The sequence below is a fragment of the Eubalaena glacialis genome, chromosome 4 (genome assembly GCF_028564815.1).
Source record: "Eubalaena glacialis isolate mEubGla1 chromosome 4, mEubGla1.1.hap2.+ XY, whole genome shotgun sequence".
NCBI lineage: Eukaryota > Metazoa > Chordata > Mammalia > Artiodactyla > Balaenidae > Eubalaena > Eubalaena glacialis.
In genome coordinates this window covers 128,574,435-128,598,842 of record NC_083719.1, presented here as the reverse complement: position 1 = coordinate 128,598,842, position 24,408 = coordinate 128,574,435, and the positions used below count along the sequence as shown (strand labels likewise).

Sequence of the window (24,408 nt, the reverse complement as noted above, 5' to 3'; positions counted from 1 at the left end):
TCTTTTGTGAACTATGTAATGTCGCATAATCACAACTTTCCTCAAAACTTAAATTTGAAATGGTACTATGTATTTATCTAAATAAACATTAAATTTTAAAAGGATTACAAAAATGATAGGTAATCAGACATGGAGAAATTACTCCATTTTCGATTCTCATTTGGGCTTCCTCATAAGTCAAGGAAGACTCCTTTGGGTACTAGAATCTCTTCAGTTCTCTAATACTTGCTACTCTTCGCCAAAGAAAGCCTGTAGTTCTCAGGCCCAGACCCTTTTAGCAAGCAATAGATTTTATCCAGATTTTAAGAAAATATTTTCCATTGACTGGTTTTTACGGTAACCTCTGATTTATGACAAGCAATAATGGTTTTCTTTTTAAAGTACCAATATAAAGTTGCCTGTTAAAAATATTTTAAATTTAAAAAATAAACCAATTTAAAGGAAAATATCCATTAAATAATGATATAAATCATATATTATACTATTGTATAGGTAGTGGCTGAATATTAAAAAAAATTGTAAAGGCGGTGTGAGAATGCCTGAACTTTAGGAAATTCAGCTGTGGTGGAAAGGGCATTTGATCAGGAGCCTCAAGATCTGTGTGTGCTATCCAGTCCCTCCCCACTCAACCCGTTGCCACTCACTCCCAAGCCTGACAATGGACTTTCCTGCAATAAACTATACGAGGACTAGACAAGGTGGTTTTTCCAGTCCGTATCAGTTTTGACAATTTATGACTCCATATTTACAATTTTCATCTATCAAGTATATAATCAAAGCTCTTACAAGTTATGTAAAGAATGGGTTAAAATTCTAAATAATGTAACTGAAGTTTGTCCTGTAAAAGTCAACACTGAAATACAGAGTGGAGTGTGCTTTCCCTACAAAGTATGTCTCGTTTCTTTGCTCCAAAAACCTACTACTGCTTTGGTTTATAGCTTAAGTTGCAGCCCAAACACTTAGTGATCATTGAAGCTTCCATTTATGGAGCACCTAATGTGAGCACTACATAAGGAATTTTGTAAAGTATATATCTACCCTACACATTATATCATAATTAAATCCAGGGTAGGGCAGGATGTGGATTTTGCCCTGTCCAACTTTTGTGCGATTGCCTTTTACTGATCTAGAAAGCCTAGTTGGTACCTCTTGAGGGTGTGGTAAACTTCAATTTATCTTGTCTTTTGTTTCAGGGAACAGCGAAGGTTTCTTCAACATCAATGCCCTACTAGGCATCATAACTCTAGCACAGACACTTGATCAGGCAAATCATGCCCAGTATACTCTGACAGTGAAGGCAGAAGATCAAGGCTCCCCACAATGGCATGACCTGGCTACAGTGATCATTCATGTCTACCCCTCAGATAGCAGTGCCCCCATCTTTTCAAACTCCGAGTACTTTGTAGAGATCCCTGAATCAATCCCTGTTGGTTCCCCAATCCTCCTTATCTCAGCTACAAGCTCCTCAGAAGTTAACTATGAGTTAAGAGAGGGAAACAAGAATGGTGTATTTTCCATGAACTCATATTCTGGACTCATTTCTACCCAGAAGAACTTGGACCATGAGAAAATTTCATCTTACCAGCTGAAAATCCGAGGCAGCAATATGGCGGGTGCATTTACTGATGTCATGGTTCTTGTTTATATCATTGACGAAAATGACAATGCTCCCATGTTCTCAAAGTTGACTTTTGTGGGCCAAATTAGTGAAGCAGCTGCACTGAACAGCATGATAGTGGATGAAAACAACAACCCCCTTGTGATCCGTGCCTCTGACAGTGACAAAGAAGCTAATTCCTTGTTGGTCTATAAAATTTTGGAGCCAGAAGCTCTGAAGTTTTTAAAAATCGATCCCAGCATGGGAACCCTAACCACTGTATTAGAGATGGATTACGAGAGCATGCCCTCTTTTCGATTCAACATCTATGTCCATGACCAAGGAAGCCCTGTCTTATTTGCACCCACGGCTGCCCACGTCATAATCAATGTCAGAAATATAAATGACTGTCCTCCCAGGTTCTCAGACCAGATATATGAAGTAGCAGTACTGAAGCCCATCCACCGGGGTATGGAGCTCCTCATGGTGCAGGCCAGTGACGATGACTCAGAAGTCAACTATAGCATCAAAACTGGCAATGCTGATGAAGCTGTTGCCATCCATCCCATTACTGGTCGCGTATCTGTGTTGAATCCTGCTTTGCTGGGACTCTCTCGGGAGCTCATCATCAAGGCTTCTGATGGCCTGTATCAAGATACTGCACTAGTAAAAATTTCTTTGACACAAGCCCTTAACACAAGCTTACAGTTTGACCGGGATGTCTACAGGGCAACAGTGAAGGAGAATTTGCTGGACAGAAAGGCACTGGTGATTCTTGGTGCCCAGGGCAATTGTTTGAATGACACCCTATCTTACTTTCTCTTGAATGGCACAGATATGTTTCATATGGTCAAATCAGCAGGCGTGTTGCAGACAAGAGGTGTGGCGTTTGACAGAGAACAGCAGGACACTCATGAGGTGGCGGTGGAATTGAGGGACAGTCGGACACCTCAGCGGGTGGCTCAGGCTCTGGTCCAAGTCTCTGTTGAGGATGTCAATGACAATAGCCCTGAATTTAAACATCTGCCCTACCACACAATCATCCAAGATGGCACAGAGCCAGGGGACGTCCTCTTTCAGGTATCTGCCACTGACCAGGACTTGGGGGTGAATGGTGCTGTCACATATGCATTTGCAGAAGATTACAGATATTTTCGAATCGACCCCTATCTTGGGGACATATCATTAAAGAAACCCTTTGATTATCAAGCTCTAAATAAGTATCACCTCAAAGTCATTGCTCGAGATGGAGGAACCCCATCCCTCCAGACTGAAGAAGAGGTACTTGTCATTGTGAGAAATAAATCCAACCCACTGTTTCAGAGTCCTTACTACAAAGTCAGAGTGCCTGAAAATATCACACTCTATACCCCAATTCTCCACACCCAGGCCCGGAGTCCAGAGGGACTCCGGCTCATCTACAACATTGTGGAGGAAGAGCCCTTGATGCTGTTCACCACTGACTTTAAGACTGGTGTCCTAACAGTGACAGGCCCTTTGGACTATGAGTCTAAGACCAAACATGTGTTCACAGTCAGAGCCACAGACACAGCTCTGGGGTCATTTTCTGAAGCCACGGTAGAAGTCCTGGTGGAGGACATCAATGATAATCCTCCCACTTTCTCTCAATTGGTCTACACCACTTCAATCTCAGAAGGTTTGCCTGCTCAGACTCCTGTGATCCAACTGTTGGCTTCTGACCAGGATTCAGGGCAGAACTGTGATGTGTCTTACCAGATTGTAGACGATGGCTCGGATGTTTCCAAATTCTTCCAGATCAATGGGAGCACAGGGGAGATGTCCACAGTTCAAGAGCTGGATTATGAAGCCCAACAACACTTTAATGTGAAGGTCAGGGCCATGGATAGAGGAGACCCCCCACTAACTGGCGAAACCCTTGTGGTTGTCAATGTGTCTGACATCAATGACAACCCCCCAGAGTTCAGGCAACCTCATTATGAAGCCAATGTCAGTGAGCTAGCAACCTGTGGACACCTGGTTCTCAAAGTCCAAGCTCTTGACCCCGACAGCAGGGACGCCTCCCGCCTGGAGTACCTGATTCTTTCTGGCAACCAGGACAGGCACTTCTCCATTAACAGTTCATCGGGAATAATTTCTATGTTCAACCTTTGCAAAAAGCACTTGTACTCTTCTTACAATTTGAGGGTAGGTGCTTCTGATGGGGTCTTCCGAGCAACTGTGCCTGTGTATATCAATACTACAAATGCCAACAAGTACAGCCCAGAGTTCCAGCAGCATGTTTATGAGGCAGAATTAGCTGAGAATGCAAAGGTGGGAACCAAGGTGATTGAGTTGTTAGCCATAGACAAAGACAGTGGTCCCTATGGCACTGTAGATTACACCATCATCAATAAACTAGCAGGTGAGAAGTTCTCCATAAACCCCAGTGGCCAGATCACCACTCTGCAGAAATTGGATCGGGAAAATTCCACAGAAAGAGTCATTGCTATTAAGGTCATGGCTCAGGATGGAGGAGGACGAGTGGCCTTCTGCACTGTGAAGATCATTCTCACGGATGAAAATGACAACCCCCCACGGTTCAAAGCATCTGAGTACACTGTATCCATTCAATCCAACATCAGTAAAGACTCCCCAGTCATCCAGGTGCTGGCCTATGATGCAGACGAAGGTCGGAATGCAGATGTCACCTACTCAGTGGACTCAGTGGAGGACTTGGAAGAAGAGGTCATTGAAGTCAACCCAACCACTGGTGTTGTCAAGGTGAAAGAGAGCCTGGTGGGATTGGAAAATCGGGCCTTTGACTTAAAAATCAAAGCCCAAGATGGGGGCCCTCCTCACTGGAACTCTCTCATGCTGTTACGACTTCAGGTGGTTCCTAATGAAGTATCCTTGCCCAAATTTTCTGAACCTCTATATACTTTTTCTGCATCAGAGGACCTTCCAGAAGGGTCTGAAATTGGTTCTGTTAAAGCAGTGGCAGCCCAAGATCCAGTCATCTATAGTCTAGTGCAGGGCACCACACCAGAGAGCAACAAGGATGGCACCTTTTCCTTGGACCAAAACACAGGGGTTCTAAAGGTGAGGAAGGCCATGGATTATGAGTCCACAAAATGGTACCAGATTGATTTGATGGCACATTGCCCCCATAATGACACTTACTTGGGTTCCTTGGTCTCTGTCAACATCCAAGTGAAGGATGTCAATGACAATAGGCCTGTATTTGAGGCTGATCCATATAAGGCTGTTCTCACTGAGAATATGCCAGTGGGCACCTCAGTCATTCAAGTGACTGCCAATGATCAGGACACTGGGAATGATGGCCAGGTGAGCTATCGGCTTCCAGTGGACCCTGGCAGCAATATCCATGAGCTCTTCGCCATTGACAGTGAAACTGGCTGGATCACCACACTCCAGGAACTTGACTGTGAGACCAGCCAGATCTACCACTTTTATGTGGTGGCCTATGACCATGGCCGGACCATCCAGCTATCTTCTCAGGTCCTGGTCGAAGTCTCCATTACAGATGAGAATGACAATGCCCCCCGATTTGCTTCTGAAGACTACAGAGGATCTGTGGTTGAGAACAGCGAACCTGGTGAACCTGTGGCCACTCTTAAAACTTTGGATGCTGATATCTCTGAGCAGAACAGACAGGTCACCTGCTATATCACAGGTAAGTACACCTATCTTGGAAAAGAGGCACTGGGGTGCATTGAAAAAAGTCCAATAAGAGGTTCCCTAAGACATGGCTCTGCCACTCATTAGCAATGTGACCTTGGGTAAATCACTTAACCTCCCAAGACCTCAACTGCTCCATCTATAGACTTGGCATGCCTGTTCTCATTCAACTCACAGGGATGCTGGTAAGATCTAACTTGAAAAAGCTTTGAGAGCCCCCTATACGTTGCAAAGTGCATTGTAAAGAGGATTTCTTATTACCTTAGATGGAGTAGATAGACTAGAAGTGAGATTCTGCAACTGTTCTCAGTTAGCTTCTGGGAGGCAGAGAGGGAATCAACAGTTGTGTGGTCCATGAAAACTCTGTGAGGTGACTGTCCTTGTAGTAGTATTCTGCCTAGGGCAAGTTGTTGATAGTAGAAAACGCTGCCTAGTCAACCATAGGACCTAAGTGTTGGAGCAAAAACACTTTCTTGGATATGATTCCAGCCCAATCCCCTCATTTCATACATGGGAGAACCAAAGCCCAGATAGGGGAAGAAACTCAACCAAGGTAACACTCCAAGCTTGCATCAGGGTTGGATTAAAACCATACCCTACAAACTGCTTTCCCCAGTGGATACCTATTATAAACCTACATTTCCCCAATCTCTGCCCAGTGGCTAAATGAGCCAATCAGTGGCTAAAAGAGAGTTTCTTTACTTCTCAGTGTCCCTTTCCCCATCTCCCAGGTACCATGTCATTCCATTCCCATAGTCATGGTTTCTTCTGCTATCACAGCTGTCTGTGATGGTGGAGAGTTAATGAGCCTAAAGTTCCAACCAAGAATTATAGACTCCTGGAGACAGATCCTGGATCAGAGCTGTTTGAAATATGGAGTCTTAGTGAAATAGAATCTTGTCATCTTATAATATCAGACTCTTAAAAACACAAAAGTCTTAAAATCTCTGAATAATAGAATAATAAATGTCAATATATCATCAACTCTTGGAATAGTTTAATCTTAGGACTCTGGAATCTTAGAATCTCAAAAATCCATCTCTCCTCTCAGTGATTGGTATCAAGGAAAGATAACTCAGAAGCAAATCTAGTGATCCATCTGAACCTCCACTTAGCCTGTGTCCTCAGTCATAAAATAAAGCCTCAGAGAGTTTATGTATTTATTTATTTATTTTATTTATTTTTGGCTGCATTGGGTCTTCGTTGCTCCGTGCGGGCTTTCTCTAGTTGCGGCGAGTGGGGGCTACTCTTCGCTGCGGTGCACGGGCTTCAGTAGTTGTGGCACATGGGCTCAGCAGTTACAGCGCATGGGCTTAGTTGCTCCACAGCACGTGGGATCTTCCTGGACCAGGGCTCGAACCCGTGTCCCCTGCATTGGCAAGCAGATTCTTAACCACTGCGCCACCAAGGAAGCCCCTGCAGAGAGTTTTTACTGATCACTTCCCACCCCTCCACTGTTGAACAGATACTAGATACTAGAAGGTTCTTTTCTAGAATTGCAATCTGCTTCCCTTTAACTTCCTCCGATGCCTTCCAATGCACAAAAATAAAAAACCTGCCCTTCAGCCACATATTTTGGAGCAGTGTTTCTTGCAGTGATAATTCCATTTAATGGAGGCCTTTGAAGTTGGTAGAGGCTTCATAACACCAGATAAACTGACCCGTTGCAGAATTATGGGTCCTTAGTTAAGGGAGGAAATTTTTGCCTTTCCCAACAATCCTAAAAAAATGTGTCGGGTGGGCAGCCACATAGGGCACAAAGCCTGGTTTGTTCCTGTTGCTTGGATTCAGGAAACTCTGTCCCATCTTTTTAGAGGGAGACCCCCTGGGCCAGTTTGGCATCAGCCAAGTTGGGGATGAGTGGAGGATTTTCTCGAGGAAGACCCTGGACCGTGAGCACATGGCCAAGTACTTGCTCCGAATCACAGCTTCCGATGGCAAGTTCCAGGCTTCAGTCCTCGTGGAGATCTTTGTCCTGGACATCAATGATAACAGCCCGCAGTGCTCAGAGGTGAGAGCCTGGTGAGGGTGGGGGAGGAGTAGAGGCAAGGAAGCTGGAGTGAAGGGCAAGAGGAAGGAGAAGGACTCAGGGTACCATCTCTGGGACTGGACATCGTTGACCACACTTGCCCTTGCTTCTCCTTGGCTGGCCTCAGACTAGTGCCCTAGGCAAGGGCGATTCTAGGTGATTCCTCCCGCACCCCCCCCCCCAAAGAGATGTCACCAAGCTCTTTAGGACCCATGGTCCATACCTCCTCCCCTACACTCCATAAAAAGATCCTTTTCTCTGCAAAACATATCCAGAAGTAAAGTAACTTCTTCATTCTCCAAACAGCCTGCTATGCCCAGTGGGAAAGCCCCTCCACTGCTCAGCTTGTTAGCATGGCTCATTGTTATCAAATACATCCAAAGAGACCTGCCCCAGAGACGCCCCACACCACTCGCCATGCCTATATGGGGCTATCCCTACATATGGATAGGTTATACAGACCAACAGAGACCCTACTCCAGGTTATATGTATAAACAAACATGCAGACAGGGCAGTTACACTTTTGATAAGGGAGACTTTCCTGAGGACTTCATGTAATTCAACACTAAATTTCCCAAGGAAAGTGTTGAGTGGTGTGTGTGTGTGTGCACACGCAGGAGCGCGCGCGCGCGTGCACGTGCATAAGGAGAGGAACTGCATTCTTAGAGGGCATAAATCAACAACCACTGTCATGTAGCATTTCTTTTAAACATATTTTTTTAAACACAGTAAATAATTTTTAACTTTAGGGAGATTTGCATTACTTCAAAGTTTGCAGATAAAGTTAAACTATTAACATTTAAATTTTATAACATCAAATTAGCATAATTCAAATTTATATGAAATCCAGCTATTCAGTATATATACATAAATGCAAACTTATACGTAGGTACTCACACACATGCATAGTCAAAGGATCATGTACAACTCTCTATAAATATGCAAATACCTATATATATATACACAAAGATACACATAAGCATACACCTACATACCCACAACATTCATCCATAAGTATACCCATCCATATACACAAATGTACATCTATAACTCACACATACTTACATATGCATGTGAATATATATATACTTCAATTCTTCATACTTTATTTGTCCACACACATATATATGGACACACACCTTGGAACACACAAAAATCATATATCTTATCACCTTTTCTTCCACTGTCTTCCACGCTCCAACCTCATAGAAGCAGAGTAGAAAAAGAGAACATGGGTTATCAAGTGGGGTGCATGGAAAAAGTCTTTGCAGGATCCAAGATGACCACTTTTCGGGTGGTCTCAGAAGGGCAGCCTTTTGGGGGAGAATGGTAGCCACACCTTCCTCCTCTTTCCCCTCAGCATCCTTCCAACCAGCCTGCACCCTCCCCATGCTGGAAGAGGCTGGGGCCAAGTTCACCCTGGCCTTCTCAGAGGTGGTCAATAGCATCACCAGAGCCAGGGAAAGGAGGCCTGGGGGCTGTCTCCACACAGCCCCCCAGGCACAAAGCCCCCACCTGGAGCACGTACAGGTGTCCATGCTCAGCCACACCATGCAGTGGGGGGACCGGTTTGCTTGGAAGCTGTGCCCAGAGCCAGCAGCTGGAAGAGCACTGGGTTATCAGGGAACTCCAGCCTCTCCCCTGTGCCACCCCTTCTGCAATGTGGCCCCTGTGGAGTAACAGATTGCGGCAGGTCCTTCTAGCCCTGAGTGTGAGCTTTCAGATGGTGGAAATTCTCTCTCATTCTTTGCTTTTCTGACTATGTCTCTTGTCATCATTCTCCTTGTTTTTAATCTCCATTTTCCTTGCATGTTCCATCTTATTCTGTTCTCCTCCCTCCCTCTCTCCGCTTCTCTCCCCTATCCCCTTCCATCTCTTCTCTCTAATCGCTCTCTCTGCTTCTGTCTCCCTCTTTGTCACTCTGCCTCTCTCTGAATCTGAGTGCATCTCCCATAATCCCCCTCTTCTTTGTCTTCTATCTCCAGCTTCTCTACACTGGCAAAGTCAGTGAAGATGTACCTCTAGGACACTTCATTTTGAAAGTTTCTGCAACAGACTTGGACTCCGATACCAATGCTCAGATCACATATTCACTGCATGGTCCTGGGGCAGATGAATTTAAGCTGGATCCTCATACAGGTAGGTTTCCTGAGCTGCAGGATCAAGCAAAGAACTTATACACTGAATAACCAGTGCCCAGTACCCAGGCTCCTTAGAAAAGAAACAGGAATTTACTTATCCATCCATCCATCCACTCAGCAAACATACATTGGCACTGTGTGTCGAGCATTCACTAGATGCTAAGGACATAAACTGATAAGACAAGATCTAGGTCTTTACAATCCAGTGGGAAAGGCAGTCATTGAATCAGTGGTTTGACGTGTGCTAAGAAAAAATGCAGGATGCTAGGGGAGGTTTGACAGTAGGACTTAAATTTGGGATCAGGGTTAAGTAAAACTTCTCTGAGGAAATGTAGCCAGGGGGTAAGGGAGTGGTAGGGATGGATATTCAAGGCAGAAGGAGATTTTATACGAGGACCTTGTTTTGGGAAAGAGCACGCGCATCTGAGGACCTGAGAGACAGCCAGAAATTGGTGCACAGAAGGAGGGGAGGGAGAGAGAGCAAAGGATGAGGCCCTCTGAGCAGGGGGGCCAAATCCCACCTTTAGAGCCATTAAAGGATTCAAGCAGGTGAGAGTCATGGTCAAAGACATGATCTCAAGATTGTATGCTGCAGATTGAGATAAAATCTCATAGCATTGTTGCAAGGATCCCAACAAATAAAGTATATAGAAATCTAGCCCAGGTCTGGCACATAATAAGAATTCAGTAGATATGGTTTCCATTGTCAATTATTATCAGTTAGGGGACAAAGCGGAGAGTGGGAAACAGAGAGCCCAGCAGAGCAGACCACAAATACTCGGGAGAGGTTGGCCTGTGAGCATCTGGTGTAGAAGACAGGGTAGAGACTGCTTCCTTTAGAAAAGGAGGGATCCCTGTCCTGCTGCTATAAGGAAGAGTGTGGAGACGGACAGCACAGAAGGCCCAGGTGACAGAGAGCCAGCTGCTGACACTTGACTTGGAATCAGTAGCTCAAAGGATGCCTTGGAGATTCCTGAGCAGGGAGGTGGCAGGTGAGAGCTGGTATCCCAGAAAGCTGTCTGGATAGGAGGAGACAGCATTGGGACTTCCCTGGTGGCACAGTGGTTAAGAATCCGCCTGCCAATGCAGGTGACATGGGTTCGAGCCCTGGTCCGGGAAGATCCCACATGCCACGGAGCAACTGGGCCCGTGAGCCACAACTACTGAGCCTGCGCTCTAGAGCCCCCGAGACACAACTACTGAAGCCCACACGCCTAGAGCCTGTGCTCCACAACAAGAGAAGCCACTGCAGTGAGAAGCCCACGCACCGCAATGAAGAGTAGCCCCCGCTTGACACAACTAGAGAAAGCCCTCGCGCAGCAACGGAGACCCAACACAGCCATAAATAAATAGATAATAAATAAATAAATAAAATAAAATAAATAAAAAGGAGACAGCATTACCCTTTCTGACCCCAGCATGGGCATGCTGAGTCACCCCACGTAGGTGACCTAATCTCTGTTGCTGTTTGTCCAGCTGCAGGATGATCGGTGGGGTCTTAAAAAAAAGAAACTCGGCTGTTTTTGTGAGTATGGAAATAATACATGCTCATTATTCAAAACTTCAAACCATGTAGGCATGTATTATGTGGAAATTGGAAAGTCTTCATGATAACCAGCCTCTCCCCCAAAGATAAGCACTCTTGGTATATATTCTATCAGACCGGTTTTCCACGCATCCCCCAAATCTCTATGTAGCATACTACTTTGTGACTTGCTTTTTTCTCATAGCAATATCTTGGTGCTATTAACAAGGCAGTACATAAAGCTCTATCATAATTCCTTTTCTGTTGCATAGTATTTTACTATATGGCTAAATGATAATATATTTAACCAGTACCTTTTTGAAAGACACAGGATATTTTCAGTATGTTGCTATTTATAAACAATGCTGCAGAGAATATCTCTATATGTATATTTTATCCTTGGGTTGATTATTCTATAGGATACATTCCTAGAAGTAAAACTGCAGGCCAAAGGATAAACCCATTTTATGTGCTGTTAGAAATTGCCTAACTGGCCTTTTAAAATGTTGTGCCTCTTTGTAGCTTGTTGGTGTGGATCTTAAATTGGGGATGTGGTGGTGGAATGCGACTAGGGAGGCGAGCAGGTGTGGGAAGCTACAAGACTGAACCTCTTTCCTAACCATTTGTACACAGGACTGACCCCTTTTCTCTGTGACAGCACACCGTATGGCTGGGTTTGTCTCACATAGACATCAGAAAGTCACATGCTGGGGTCATGGCCCCCAGAGAAAGCTCACTTGCTATCCTTTCTCCGGCCAGGGGAGCTGACCACACTCACAGCCTTAGACCGAGAGAAGAAGGATGCGTACAGCCTTATTGCCAAGGCGACGGATGGAGGCGGCCAATCGTGCCAGGCAGATGTGACCCTTCACGTGGAGGATGTGAATGACAACGCCCCCCGGTTCTTCCCCAGCCACTGTGCTGTGGCGGTCTTCGACAACACCACGGTGAAGACCCCCGTTGCAGTGGTATTGGCCCGGGACCCAGACCAAGGTGAGAAAGGGAAGGATTGGAGGCCATTTGCTTACAGGGTCACCATGGGCGAGGGTCTGGCTTTCTCTGTGTTGCTCTGAGACTGGCAATACCTCACTCCTCAGCCTACAGACACGTACAAGTAGAAAATGTCCACAAACTGCATACCTACGTGCTGGGTACGAAAGATTCTGGCAATGTTTCAAAGCTGGTATGGGGCATTTCAGCCTCATTGTTTCTCACTGCCACTTAGATCTGGAGCCCTTTCAATCCCACCATTTAACCTCAAGGACATTTGAATACAAACATTTAATGTGAAATACACCAATCAGAATTATTCAACTCTGATTAATTGGCCACAAGAAAGAAACTTAGGGCACAGACTCCATTAAGTCTATTAAATTCTTGGATCAATTTTCTAGTCAATGAAGTGGAATATTTTACATTTTATTTTGCATTTTAATTTTAATGACATTGTTTTCATTAGGGTTAATTCTTTTCCTTTTACTATTTACAAGGCAAATTGGATTCATCCAGGAGTCTTCATTCCATATTATACCAATTATAGCTTCTGACATCATGAAGTGTTTCATTGTGGAGATCTCTATATCTATAGATATATGTATATATATACATTTTTTTTATATATATATATATATACATATACACATATACGTGTGTGTGTGTATATATATATATATACACATCCAATTTTCTTGAATTAAATTTCATAATTTAGGTGGGGTAAAAAAATACCCTCAGGGTCAAAGTCGCCAGAGGAACATAGGATATGACAATAATGAAGATGATGATGGCGAAAAAAGAGGGATCAAAACACCCTGCTTTGTTTGACACCAACAGAGTAAATTTAAGACTTCTTAGAGGAAGTGAGTTTTAGCTTGGCATTGAGGAAGGTGAGAGATTTTGGAGGAATGCAGGGGTCCTAGGGAGGGCAAATAGCAGTGCAAAGGCATCTAACATCTAAGGCCCTGCAAATGCTCAATTAGCCAGTGCTTGCACACCTCCAGGGACAGGAAGCTCCCTACTTCCTAGGCAGCCCCTTCCTTCCATGGTACCTCAGATAATTATCAAGTGTTACCTTTTTGGAGCAGACATCTGTCAATCATGGTCCTGCCCTCTGCAGCCACACAGATCTCCCAGACCCTCGCCCATGACAGCCCTTCAGAGACTAGGAGGCGGTGACTATCTGCTCCAGCCTCAAGGTTCCCTTTCTGGGTAGAAGGGCCCTAGTTTCTTCAATCTCGTGTTTCCAATCCCACCTCTCTTCTAGGATTCGTCCTCTGGCCTTGCACCAATTAACCATTAACGCTTCAAAGCTGTTATTATTATTCTAATCCAAATATTCCACCTCAATATTCCAAATGTAGCCTGACCAGCACCTCTCTCTCTCTCCAGAAAATTCATACATGGGCGAATGTGCGTGGTATGCACATTTATTTCATGTAAATTCAATGAAAGGGCTGTGTGTCCCCACGTGTGTATAAGACTCAATCCCTATAGGCTCAGAGCCTGTGCTTTTCCCACTGGGTAAGGCTCTCATGGCTGAGCACTAAATGTTGGTGTTCTTCAGACCCTATGGTCCCTACATGAGCCAACTGCTTCATCTGGTCCACAACCAAAGGAAATAATAGCACCTGAGTCAGGGCTGGAAAAACACTACATGATTTGATTTACTAAGAACTTTCCGTGGGTGTGTGTTTTTTGTTTGTTTGTTTTGTTTTATTTTGACATTAATTATAGACTCATAGGAAGTTGCAAAAGTAGTATTGAGAGGCCCAGCACCCTTCACCCAGCTTCCCCCAACGGCAGCATCTGCAGTATGATATCAAAGCCAGGAAACTGGCCCTGGGACATTACTGGTAATTGGACTCCAGTCTTATTCAGATTTCACAGTTTCTATATGCACGCATTTGAATATGTATGCAAACACCACAACAATCAAGATACAGGATTGTTCTATCACAACCAAAGAACTCACTATGGGTGCTTTTGATCTTGCACAATTTTTATTTTGTGAGCTGACACTGGACCCTAACCTCCACATAAACAGCTTCAGATATCCTTAAGGGTTTGCAGAACAACCCTCCCCTTCATAAGAACCTTTCTATGAGGCCTTGAACCCCACCCTAGTCAAGAACCCTCACATGAGAGAGTCTCACTGCTAACAGCCTAAGCATGTTAGCCTTTATGGGGACCCTGCCCGCCAGGCTCTCCTCTGGCTGAAAGCTCTGCGGCAGGCAGGGCCAGAGGAGGGTCCCTCTGCATGAATCACGCGCTCTGTCTCCCCCCCTCAGGCACCAATGCCCAGGTGGTTTATTCTCTTACGGACTCTGCCGAAGGCCGCTTTTCCATCGAGGCCACCACGGGCGTGATCCGCCTGGAGAAGCCGCTGCGGGTCAGGCCACAGGCAGCACTGGAGCTCACCGTCCGTGCCTCTGACCTGGGCACCCCAATACCGCTGTCCACACTGGGCACCGTCACCATCTCCGTGGTGGGCCTGGATGACTACCTGCCCGTGTTCCTGAACACCGAGCACAGCGTGCAGGTGCCCGAGGACGCCCAGCGTGGCACGGAGGTTCTGCGGCTGGCCACCCTCACTCGCCCGGGCGCCGAGAAGACCAGCTACCGCGTGGTCAGCGGGAACGAGCAGGGGCGGTTCCGCCTAGATGCTCGCACAGGTGAGGAAGCAGCCCCCCTACACACACACACACACACACAGAGTCTTGAGGAACACTGGATTCCTCGCACACCATAGTCCCTTCCCAGCATCCTTCAGCCCCTTTTTCACTCTCCATCTCTCCAGGTACCAAGTCCCTTCTTGCAGCATGGGGCCAGCTTATATGGAAACACCCCTCATTCCACTACATCCCCACCAAAGACTCTGTTGAGGACTCTCTCCTCCCAGTTTGCAGCTTCATAGTCCTGGCTCACATCCAGCCCCGGGAGGCTGAAGCCACCCTCTATCCTTGGCTGCCGGGGCACGAAGCACTTGCTAGAATCTGGGGCTTAAGCAGCCCAAGGCAAGGCTGCCTGCTTCCCTCCTAAAGCCTTCCCGAAAAATCCGGGGACCCCCGAATTTTCCCTTAGTCTCATAAAGAGAGAGAACTAGGAAACCGGCTCTCTTCTATCCTCCTAGCCACAGAAGGATCTAAGTCAGACTCCCAGAATCCCATGGAACGGAGGATTCAGAGGCTGCTCAGGTCAGACCAGGCTCCATGTGGATTCCTCACCACAACACCTCTGCAACGGCGCGCTCTACCTCCTAAGGCAGCCGCCTTACTGTTGAGCAGTATTTTTTTAGTTTTTATTACAGAGACTTTAAACATATAAAAAATAGAGGGAACAGTATAATGGACCCCATGTTCCTATCACCCAGCTTCAGTAATTATCAATATTTGTCTAGTCTGGTTTCATCTTTGCCCCCCATATCCGCCCACTGCTGAGTTATTTTAAAGCAAATCCCAGACATGATATCATTTGGTTTGTAAATACTTTGGTGTGTATCTCTTTCTAAATGATAAGGACTCCTTGTATAAACACAACCATAATACCATTATCACACCCAAAAGATAATAATTCCTTAATACAGTCCAATACCCAGCCAGACAATTTTTCAGATTATCTCATAAATGTCTTTTAGAAGTTGATTTGCTTGTCAACATCCCGCAAATGTCCACATATTGCATCTGGTTGATAGGCAGTATCTTAAGCCTCTTTTAACCTCTAACGTTTTCCTCTCCCTCTTTATTTCCTGCTGCCATTTATTTAATGAAATATTGGGGTCGTGTGTGAGGCAGGATTTTTAAAATAATTTTGGATTGGCTAATTGTATCTTTATGGTGTCATATAACATATCCCTCTAGCCCCTATGTTTATTATAAATGACATTTGGATCAAAGACCTTGATGCGCTTCAAGCTCAATTTTTTGCCAACAAAGCTTCATAAATGATGCTGGGCTCTCCTTTGCACCACATGAGGAGGTACATAATGGCTGATTGGTTCTTTTTTCTGAGGTCAAGATTGATGGTGGGTTCGGGGGTTGTCAGCCTGATCCATCCAGCTCTTCTTCTAATGGTTTTAACAGCCTTTAATGATTATTTCCCAGATATATTATTTCATTAGGGGCTGCAAAATGGTGATTTTTCTAACCTTATCATTCCTCGTTCATTTACTAACTGGAATTATTTTATAAAGAAGAGTTTTCTACCATTCACTATTCAGTTATCCAGGATAAATCGTTGTTCTTTTATTTTCCAGTGTTCAGAATAATAAATCTCTGCCCTAATAATTTGTTAAACAGCTTTGGGTATTATAAAATTCTATAATCTAAGTTCTGTCATTTACTAGCTGACTGAGCTTGGGCAAGTCACGTAGATGGTAGGAGCATCAGCTGACTTACCTAGAAAATGGAAATCACACTTGTTCCTGCTCTATAGGGTTATTAGAGATCTACATGAGATAGAGTCAATATTATAGAATTAAATGAGATTTCAATGAAATAATACAGAAATAAATGAGAGAAACACTGCTGTTGAGAATGGTAATAAGGAAAATGAGAGGAGATGGAGGGGAAGGGGGAGGCTATGGGAGAGAGAAAATGAAGAGGGAGGTGAGATAATGGAGGAGATGATGCAGGAGCTCTGTCTCTCCCAACCCAGTTGAGCTGCTTCTCCTGGGGTTTGGCTCAAGACCCCCTCAGTACTCTGCCTTTGTGGTCCCAACTGCCTCAGTGCTCCCATCACCTCTTGTTTCCTCAGGGATCCTGTACGTCAATAAGAGCCTGGACTTTGAGACAAGCCCCAAGTACTTCCTATCCATCGAGTGCAGCCGGAAGGGCTCCTCCTCCCTCAGTGACATGACCACAGTCGTGGTCAATATCACTGATGTCAACGAACACCGGCCCAGATTCTCCCAGGATCTGTACAGCACGAGGGTCTTAGAGAATGCCAACGTGGGTGATGTTGTGCTCACAGTAAGGATCTGCAATTTTGCACTTTTGAGGGGCACGGACTCTGGCGTGGGTTCTTATCTCCCCCTCCCCCAGTCATCTATGAACATGGATTATTTTATCAATTAATACACTACAGACTTGACTCTGACTTGCAGCCACTCAACCAAACTCTCTCATGATAAAATTTCTCAGAGCCACGTTTAATAAGATCTAGATCAGGTACTGAAAGAATGGGGCCTGGGAGAGGCCCCAGAGGACGGCCAGAGGGACACTGGGTGTCAGCGTGGGAGGGGAGGAAGAGAGGGGACACCAAACAACACCTCTTTGCATTTAAACATGTAATTGCTCCCCACTTCATGGAGTGAAACCAAACTCTGTATGTCCACATTCGAGGTTCTCATCTCCTTCCACCCCCTGACATGCACCCTATGCTCCAACCACACAGGAAGAGGTACCTTTCCCCAAACATCCTCTGTACTTTCACACCTCTGGGCTCACATTGTTTCTTCTGCCTGGAATGCTGGCTCCACTCCCAGAAGCCTTCGAGGCTTCATGAATCCTCTTCTAATTTCCCCAGGTGAAATTTATCACCATAAAGTTGATCATACTTTGCCCCAAATTAGACTTGTCCATAAAATTAGACATTAAGCTTCCTGAGGGCTTATTCATTTTGGCACATTCCTCAACTCCTAGCACAGGACCCTAGCACCCTGTCAGTTATGAGTGAATGAGTGAATGAATGAATGAATGAATGGATAGATAAATGAATGAACCATGCATGCTGACATCCATACTAGGATGTAAATGAGGAGATTCCCTTGGTAAGGACAACTATGGTCCAGGGATTGCCAGCCCAAGGGCAGTCTATGGGGCAGGGACATATCTGTGCCCCCTACACTCCCAGGGGCCAAGATTCCTTTCTGTTCCTTCTTGCCTCTCCAATCACAACTGTCACCCGCCTCTACTGCAGGTGTCAGCGACTGACGAAGATGGACCCCTAAATAGTGCCATCACCTACAGCCTCATAGGAGGGAACCAGCTTGGGCACTTTGCCATCCACCCCAAGAAAGGGGAGCTACAGGTGGCCAAGGCCCTGGATTGGGAACAGGTGAGTCATGTGGGAGGGGCCCAATCTGAGCTTATCAGAGCAGAATATAGCCCTGCTGCAGGTCCAGAGGGTGAACTGCGTTCAACACCCCATCCTGACACTTCTCCAGACCTGCCCTCAGGGTCTTCCACTCCTTTTCTCTGTGGGTCCCCTGTGACCTGTGAGGCCAGCAGCAGGAGAGGGGCTGAGTAACCTTTAACTTCCTGAAAGAGCTCAGGCCAGCTTCTCACTATTAACCAGGGATCATTAATCATTACAACAAGTTATCACTTATTGAGCACCTGCTCCGTGCCAGGAACTTTGCTAAGTGATGTACATACATTACGCCATTTGGTCCTTAAAGTAATCCTAGGAGGTAGGTCCTGATACCGTCCTCACATAAGTTTAGTCACTTTCCCAAAGTCTCACAGCTAGTAAATGGTTAAACTGGAAGTCAAACCTACTTCTGCCTGACTCCAGAACCTGAGCCCTAAAATGCTATGGGAGAGTAATGGGGGCAGGCATAGGGGAGTGTCTCCATCTTATTTTTCTAAAAACATTAGTCATGAATCAGGGGGCAGAACTGAGTGGTCTTGTTACTAACTCTCCCCTGGGCATCTTGCTGTAGATTTCTAGCTACTCCCTGAGGCTCCGAGCCACAGACAGTGGGAAGCCCCCACTGCATGAGGACACAGACATCGCTATCCAAGTGGCTGATGTCAATGACAACCCACCAAGATTCTTCCAGCTCAACTACAGCACTTCCATCCAGGTATGCTCAAGCTTCCCAAAGCATCCTGAATCCACCTTCCCTTCACTTCTCTCCTAGAGGAGGGCACTCACCACCAATACCAGTCCACCCAAACAGTGACTGTGACCTTGCATTGATATCCCTAATGGCAATACGGTCTGCTGAAGGGGATTACGGATTACACAATTAAAAATTATCAGGCACTGTGCTAGGCACGTCCACATCCATTGTCTCATAGGGGACTCACACAGCCATATGGAAGTAGACAGTACCCATTTTATAGATTTTTTAAATGGAGGTATAGAAATGTGCCACAGTCAAAATGTGGCAAATTTGGGATTTGAACCCAGAAGATCTTCCAGATCCCAAGCTATTTCCACCATACTAATGGTTTGTGAATGGGATTTGGAGAGAGTCTTAAGATTCCGTGGGGAATTGTGACCACAAGGGGTGAGGGAGGTGAGGAAGTAGGTAAGAGAACAGAGTTCTGTGTCCCACTATGCATCAACCAGGGTCACCCCACTTTCACCTCTTTTGTATCATGAGTATGAGTTAGGATGCTTTGGCTGCAAATAACAGATCACCTGACTAAAAGCTTATCAAATAATAAGGCCTTATTATTTCACATAACAAAAGTTCTGCTAGTGGGAAATTCTATTCCAGAATTGGTTATTTCAGCAGGAAACTGATATCACAACTTTGGGTTACCTTCTTCAAAATTCCTGTACCTTCTCCCTCATGGTAACAAAATGGCTGCTGCAGCTCCAGCATCACATCCTTGCTAAACCATCTTCAAAGGCAAACAGATGGGGACTTCTTTTGCAGAATCTGTTTTTATCAAATAAGAAGACTTTTCAGAACCCCCGCCTGGTAGACTCCTCCAATGATCAGAATTGGATTACGTGATCACCCTTAAATCCAAAAACTGGCACAGGGACTCAGATTATTGTAACTGACTTAAACCAATCATAGTCCATCTCCTCTTAGGAGGGGTATATCTTTGCTGAGGATATTGCCACCCAACACCTGAACAAAAGTCGGGTTTTGTAAGAAAGGAAGGAAAGAATGCCTGTTGGATAGGCAACTACCAGTTTCTGCTCATAAGATACTGTTTGTAGATAAGGTTATGATGCTAAAAAAGACAGTTAACAACCACTGTGTTACAGCATACTGAATCCCCGTGTTATAGAACAATGACTGGAACAATATCCAGGGGATCCATTTTTCTCTGTTAATTCCTAATCATCTTTGAATTTTCTCATTGGTCCTCTAATCAGAAAACCATTTATAGGTTTTCAATGGACCCTATGAATCACAAAATTCCCACATGGACCCCAGGCACTAATTTATATACATGAGTCATCAGCTATGTGACTTCGGCAAGTCACCTCTATAGGATAAAGGGACTCTAAAGACCCTTCCAGCCCCAATGGGCTTTGTTTCTAAAAACCAGCACTGCCCTCAGGAAGCTCAAAAGTCAACGACTAATTCACAGATGAGCAGAATGAACGAATGACATCTCAAGATGCAGACATGACCTGGGAGCAGCCAGAGTGCTGAGGACTCATCCCAGCGAAGGGGACCCAGAAAGATGTGAAAGGACTGGGACTCATTTTGCTCTTTGATTTCCTGTCTCTCTTGGTCTCAGGAAAACTCGCCCATCGGCAGCAAAGTCCTGCAACTGATCCTGAGTGACCCGGACTCCCCAGAGAATGGTCCCCCCTACTCATTCCGAATCACCAAGGGGAACAATGGCTCTGCCTTCCGAGTGACCCCGGACGGATGGCTGGTGACCACTGCAGGCCTGAGCAAGAGAGTCCAGGAGTGGTATCAGCTTCAGATCGAGGTGAGAGCTGTGTTGGGCCACTGGTGGTGACCATGAGGACAGAAAATGTGCTGACAAAAGCACCACCAGTGCTTCTCTTATTAGAAAAAGCAATATACAGAACTCTTCCTTTGTGCCAGGCACTGGCCTAAGTGCTTCACGGGCATCACTGCATTAGATTCCCACAACATGCTTTACAGTGAGTACAGTTATTACCCCCAGTTTCCAAATGTGGTAACTGAGGTACCCAGAGGTTAAGTTACTGGCTGAAAGTAATGCTACTAATAAGTGGTAGAGCTGGGCTGCTTCAAACCCAAGCATTCTGACTCCAAGCTCTTAATTCCTCCCCTGCTCCCAGACAGAACAAAAACTCCCTCACCCTGGCTCTAACTCCTTGAGTTTGGCCAGGACTGCTCTCTGAACCTCAAGTCTTTTTAAAGACCTACCTCAGAGAATTGGTGTTGTTATCGAACCAGGTTCAGTTTGTCCAACCGCGCCGCAAACTGAAATGCTGAGATGCCGAAGTCTGAAGTAAAGAGAGGGTTTATTAGCAAGGCAGCCAAGCAAGGAGATAGGAGAACAAGTCTCAGCACCGCCTCCCAAAAGGCAAGGGGCTTGGGGCATTTATGGAATAAAGAATAAAGGAGCAGGGCAGTCTGAAGCGTGGGAAACATGGGGAGCAGGGGGAAAGGTGACTGGAAAAAGGTGCAGTAATCATAGTTCTGCCGCAGGTGTAACTAAGCTACAGGCCTCTGCACGTTCAAAAATGGAGGCAGTTAACACTATCTGAGGGTTTTCTGCCCTCTGACGTCAAGGTCACCAAGCAGACCCTTGGGCATGCCTAGTTAAATGGTCGGCGGTCCTACCCAGTCTTAACCAGCTCAACTCCAACTAGTCACGGTTGACTCCAAGTCCTGAAAATAACTCTGGCAAACATCTTATTGTTTAGGATATGTGCAGATGCAAGTCTTTAAATGACCTTGTTTAGTGAAGGCAGGTGAAATGAATTTGACTAATCCATGGATCCACTAATCCATGATTACCCACGGTTTCAGTGCAGGGGTCAAATGAGAGAACATATACATACATGGAGAGGATTATAGTGATATTATTATGGGTTGTATGAGAACTGCCCAAGGAAAAGTGGCCAAGATGGTGATCAAACATTTCTCCCTCATTTCATTCCCCCAAATCCCTTTCCTAAATCTCAAATCTAGTGGATCCTACTATTCTGTGAACTTCTCTGGGCTCACGATGATGTAGTCATCCATTCAGCCAGCCAAGCAGCCAGCCATTCATCATTCAACAAACATTTATAAGTACTTATCATATACTTAACATTTATGAGTACTTATCATATGCCACATGAGTACTTATCATATGGCATGCTAGCTGCTAGTAATATAGCAGGGGAAAGAAGGGGATGATCCCCATCCCCGTGGGCTTTTGATTCTAATTATGGAGATAAGCAATAAACAGATGAAGAAAGTGACAGGAGGCTCACAAGGCACAAGAGAGACACTCTCAGAGGGTGGCTGCCCTTGTGAGGAGGGGGCATTTGAGCTGAGATCTGACGAGCTGGCCATGTGGAAAGTGGGCAGGAGAGCATCACAGGCAGGAAGAGCAAGATGAGACCAAGTCCCAGGGTGGGAAAGAGCTTGAAGTGACCTGAGGTGTTGCCACGTGGTCAGCACATGGTGAGCACTGGTGGGAATGAAGTTGAAGAGATGGATTGGGTGGATCATGGGGGTCTCATAGCTTGGATGACCGTGTTATTTGAGGCCCAAACTGTGATGCTCTTGAGAGTGAGAGAGGCACTAAAAATAGTTAATTGGTGATAAGTGATCCACAAAGGTGAAAATCAAGACTGTCCTGGGCTAACCAGGAAGTAGAGTCATCCTAATGATAAGCCTTGATAATACGTTTAGATTCTAATCCAAGGGCAGTGAGAAGTGATTGAAGGGTTTCAAACAGAGAAGTGACCCTTCCTGTGTCTCAGAAGGCTTGTTTTTGAAGCTCTAGAGAAAGTCAGTTGAAGGGGGAAGGAGTGGTTGAGGGAAACCAGTGAGAATTCATCTAAGCTGGAGGTAGTGGTGATGAGATCTTGAGGTGATGGTGAAGATGAACAAGTGGACATATCTGTGACAGGTTTTGCTTGGAAATAAATGGGAGTCGGTGGTGGATTGCATATGAGGAGAGAGAGAGAAAAGAGAAGAATCAGGACCACTCCCAGGTTCCTGGCTCCAGTAAAGTCTGGATGGTAGGGCCATTTATGAGACTGGAAAGACTTGGGGTGGGGGAGGGACAGGTTTATGGGTAAAATGAGCGCTCTGCTTAGCATATGTTACCTTTCAGGTGTCCATGAAATATCTAAGTGGAGGTGTCCAATAGGCAGCTGGGAATGGGAGTCTGCAGCTCAGAGGACAGGTGTGGGCTAATGTAGAGGGTCCTCAAAGCCAAGGGCATGGGCATGATTGTCTAGGGAGGCAACAGCTTCCTGACCTCTGTATACTGGCCCAGACAATCACTCAGTAACTATTGGCATCATCACTCTCTCTTGCATTTGTCCTGTATTTCTGCTTCCATTCACTGGGAGGCACTATAGGCCAGCAAAGAAACAGGCTATGAACACAAGAAGAAGTTCAGATTCTGCTCTGGCCTTACCTGCTGTATGACCTTGGGCAAGTCACTTGACCTCTTTGAGACTCAGTTATATCTTTTGTAAAATAGGACACTTCAGGGTACTTACCTCATAAGAAAGATAAACTATGATCATGCGTTTAAAGCATTCAAAAGTGACTGGCACACAGTTTGTACTCACTTAATATTAGTTATATATTATTCTTAGTAGTAGTATTATTACTGTTGCTATTTATATCTCATCAGTGTTATGCACAATTCCCAGCAGCAGGTGTAATATTGCACCTTTCTCCCGCACTCAAAGCGAATCCACATGAACAAGATATTACCGTAGGGAAAACTGTGAAGACCCTGCTGACAGCTGAGAAAGTGATAACGTTACTGAGGAGAGGAAGGAAAGCTTTCTCCTTGCTAAGTCCAGACAGAAAGTTGCAGAGATGCTTGGTGAAATGTGCAAGGGAAAGGCATTTCTAATTTACAATCTTTCCTTGCTTAAGTGAGGTCACGTTGCTTCAAACCTGCAGGGGCTTTTCGGGTCTGACTTAAATCCAACCTCGTGCTCCTCAGCCCATCAGCGACGGCCTGGGCTTCCCTCTCTGCTCACCTCTGGCCCTCGGCCCTGCCCGCTCCTCCAGCAGCAGTGGTCCCTTCCTGCTGTGTTGAGCATTCTTTCCCACCAGAGGGCCTGACGCTTGCTGTTCCCTGTCTGTCACCTCTTCTCCTCACCTCTCTTTTCTCCTGATCATAGCGGAGGGCCTGGCCCATACAAGGCACTCAATAAATATTTGTTGGCTGAGCTGAAGAAGACATGCCCACCCCGACCCCTACCCCAGTCACATAGTAAAGAGGAGTAAGAGAACCTCCTTAGGCTGACAGGGGCCATGAAGGGTGTACCCTAGAATCACTAGGAGACCTTTGATGACCCTCCTAAGGAAAGAGACAGAATGAGAGAAGCTCAAGAGGGAGGAGGCCGTGTGTGGCTGGAGAGGCTTAGGACGGGCTCAGAGAAGTGTCAGATGGAAGGTGGAGTTAAGTTTTACCACCCACACCGGTGATGTGGGATGTAACTCCCTCCACAGAGCCCTCAGCGCTTTTGGAGTTACGATTTTCCCTTTCAAATGCGACAACACGCTGAGCCTGCCCTGGAGCAGAGGAACGTGGCTCCCGGGGAGGCCCCGACAGCCGCGGTCCTATGGTAATTCGGTGC

The 24,408-nt window shown here is 45.7% G+C and overlaps 1 protein-coding gene across 1 annotated transcript in view; it reads left to right on the top strand.

Moving 5' to 3' along the window:
- The window catches only part of FAT2 (FAT atypical cadherin 2), a 67,688-nt gene that overhangs the window by 20,415 nt on the left and 22,865 nt on the right, over window positions 1–24,408 (top strand). The window contains exons 9-17 of the mRNA XM_061188355.1: window positions 1,194–5,252; window positions 7,072–7,268; window positions 9,273–9,426; window positions 11,713–11,946; window positions 14,241–14,624; window positions 16,705–16,919; window positions 17,869–18,006; window positions 18,614–18,757; window positions 20,385–20,582. Coding sequence (XP_061044338.1) covers window positions 1,194–5,252; window positions 7,072–7,268; window positions 9,273–9,426; window positions 11,713–11,946; window positions 14,241–14,624; window positions 16,705–16,919; window positions 17,869–18,006; window positions 18,614–18,757; window positions 20,385–20,582 — 5,723 coding nt within the window. The remainder of the gene's footprint in view (window positions 1–1,193; window positions 5,253–7,071; window positions 7,269–9,272; window positions 9,427–11,712; window positions 11,947–14,240; window positions 14,625–16,704; window positions 16,920–17,868; window positions 18,007–18,613; window positions 18,758–20,384; window positions 20,583–24,408) is intronic.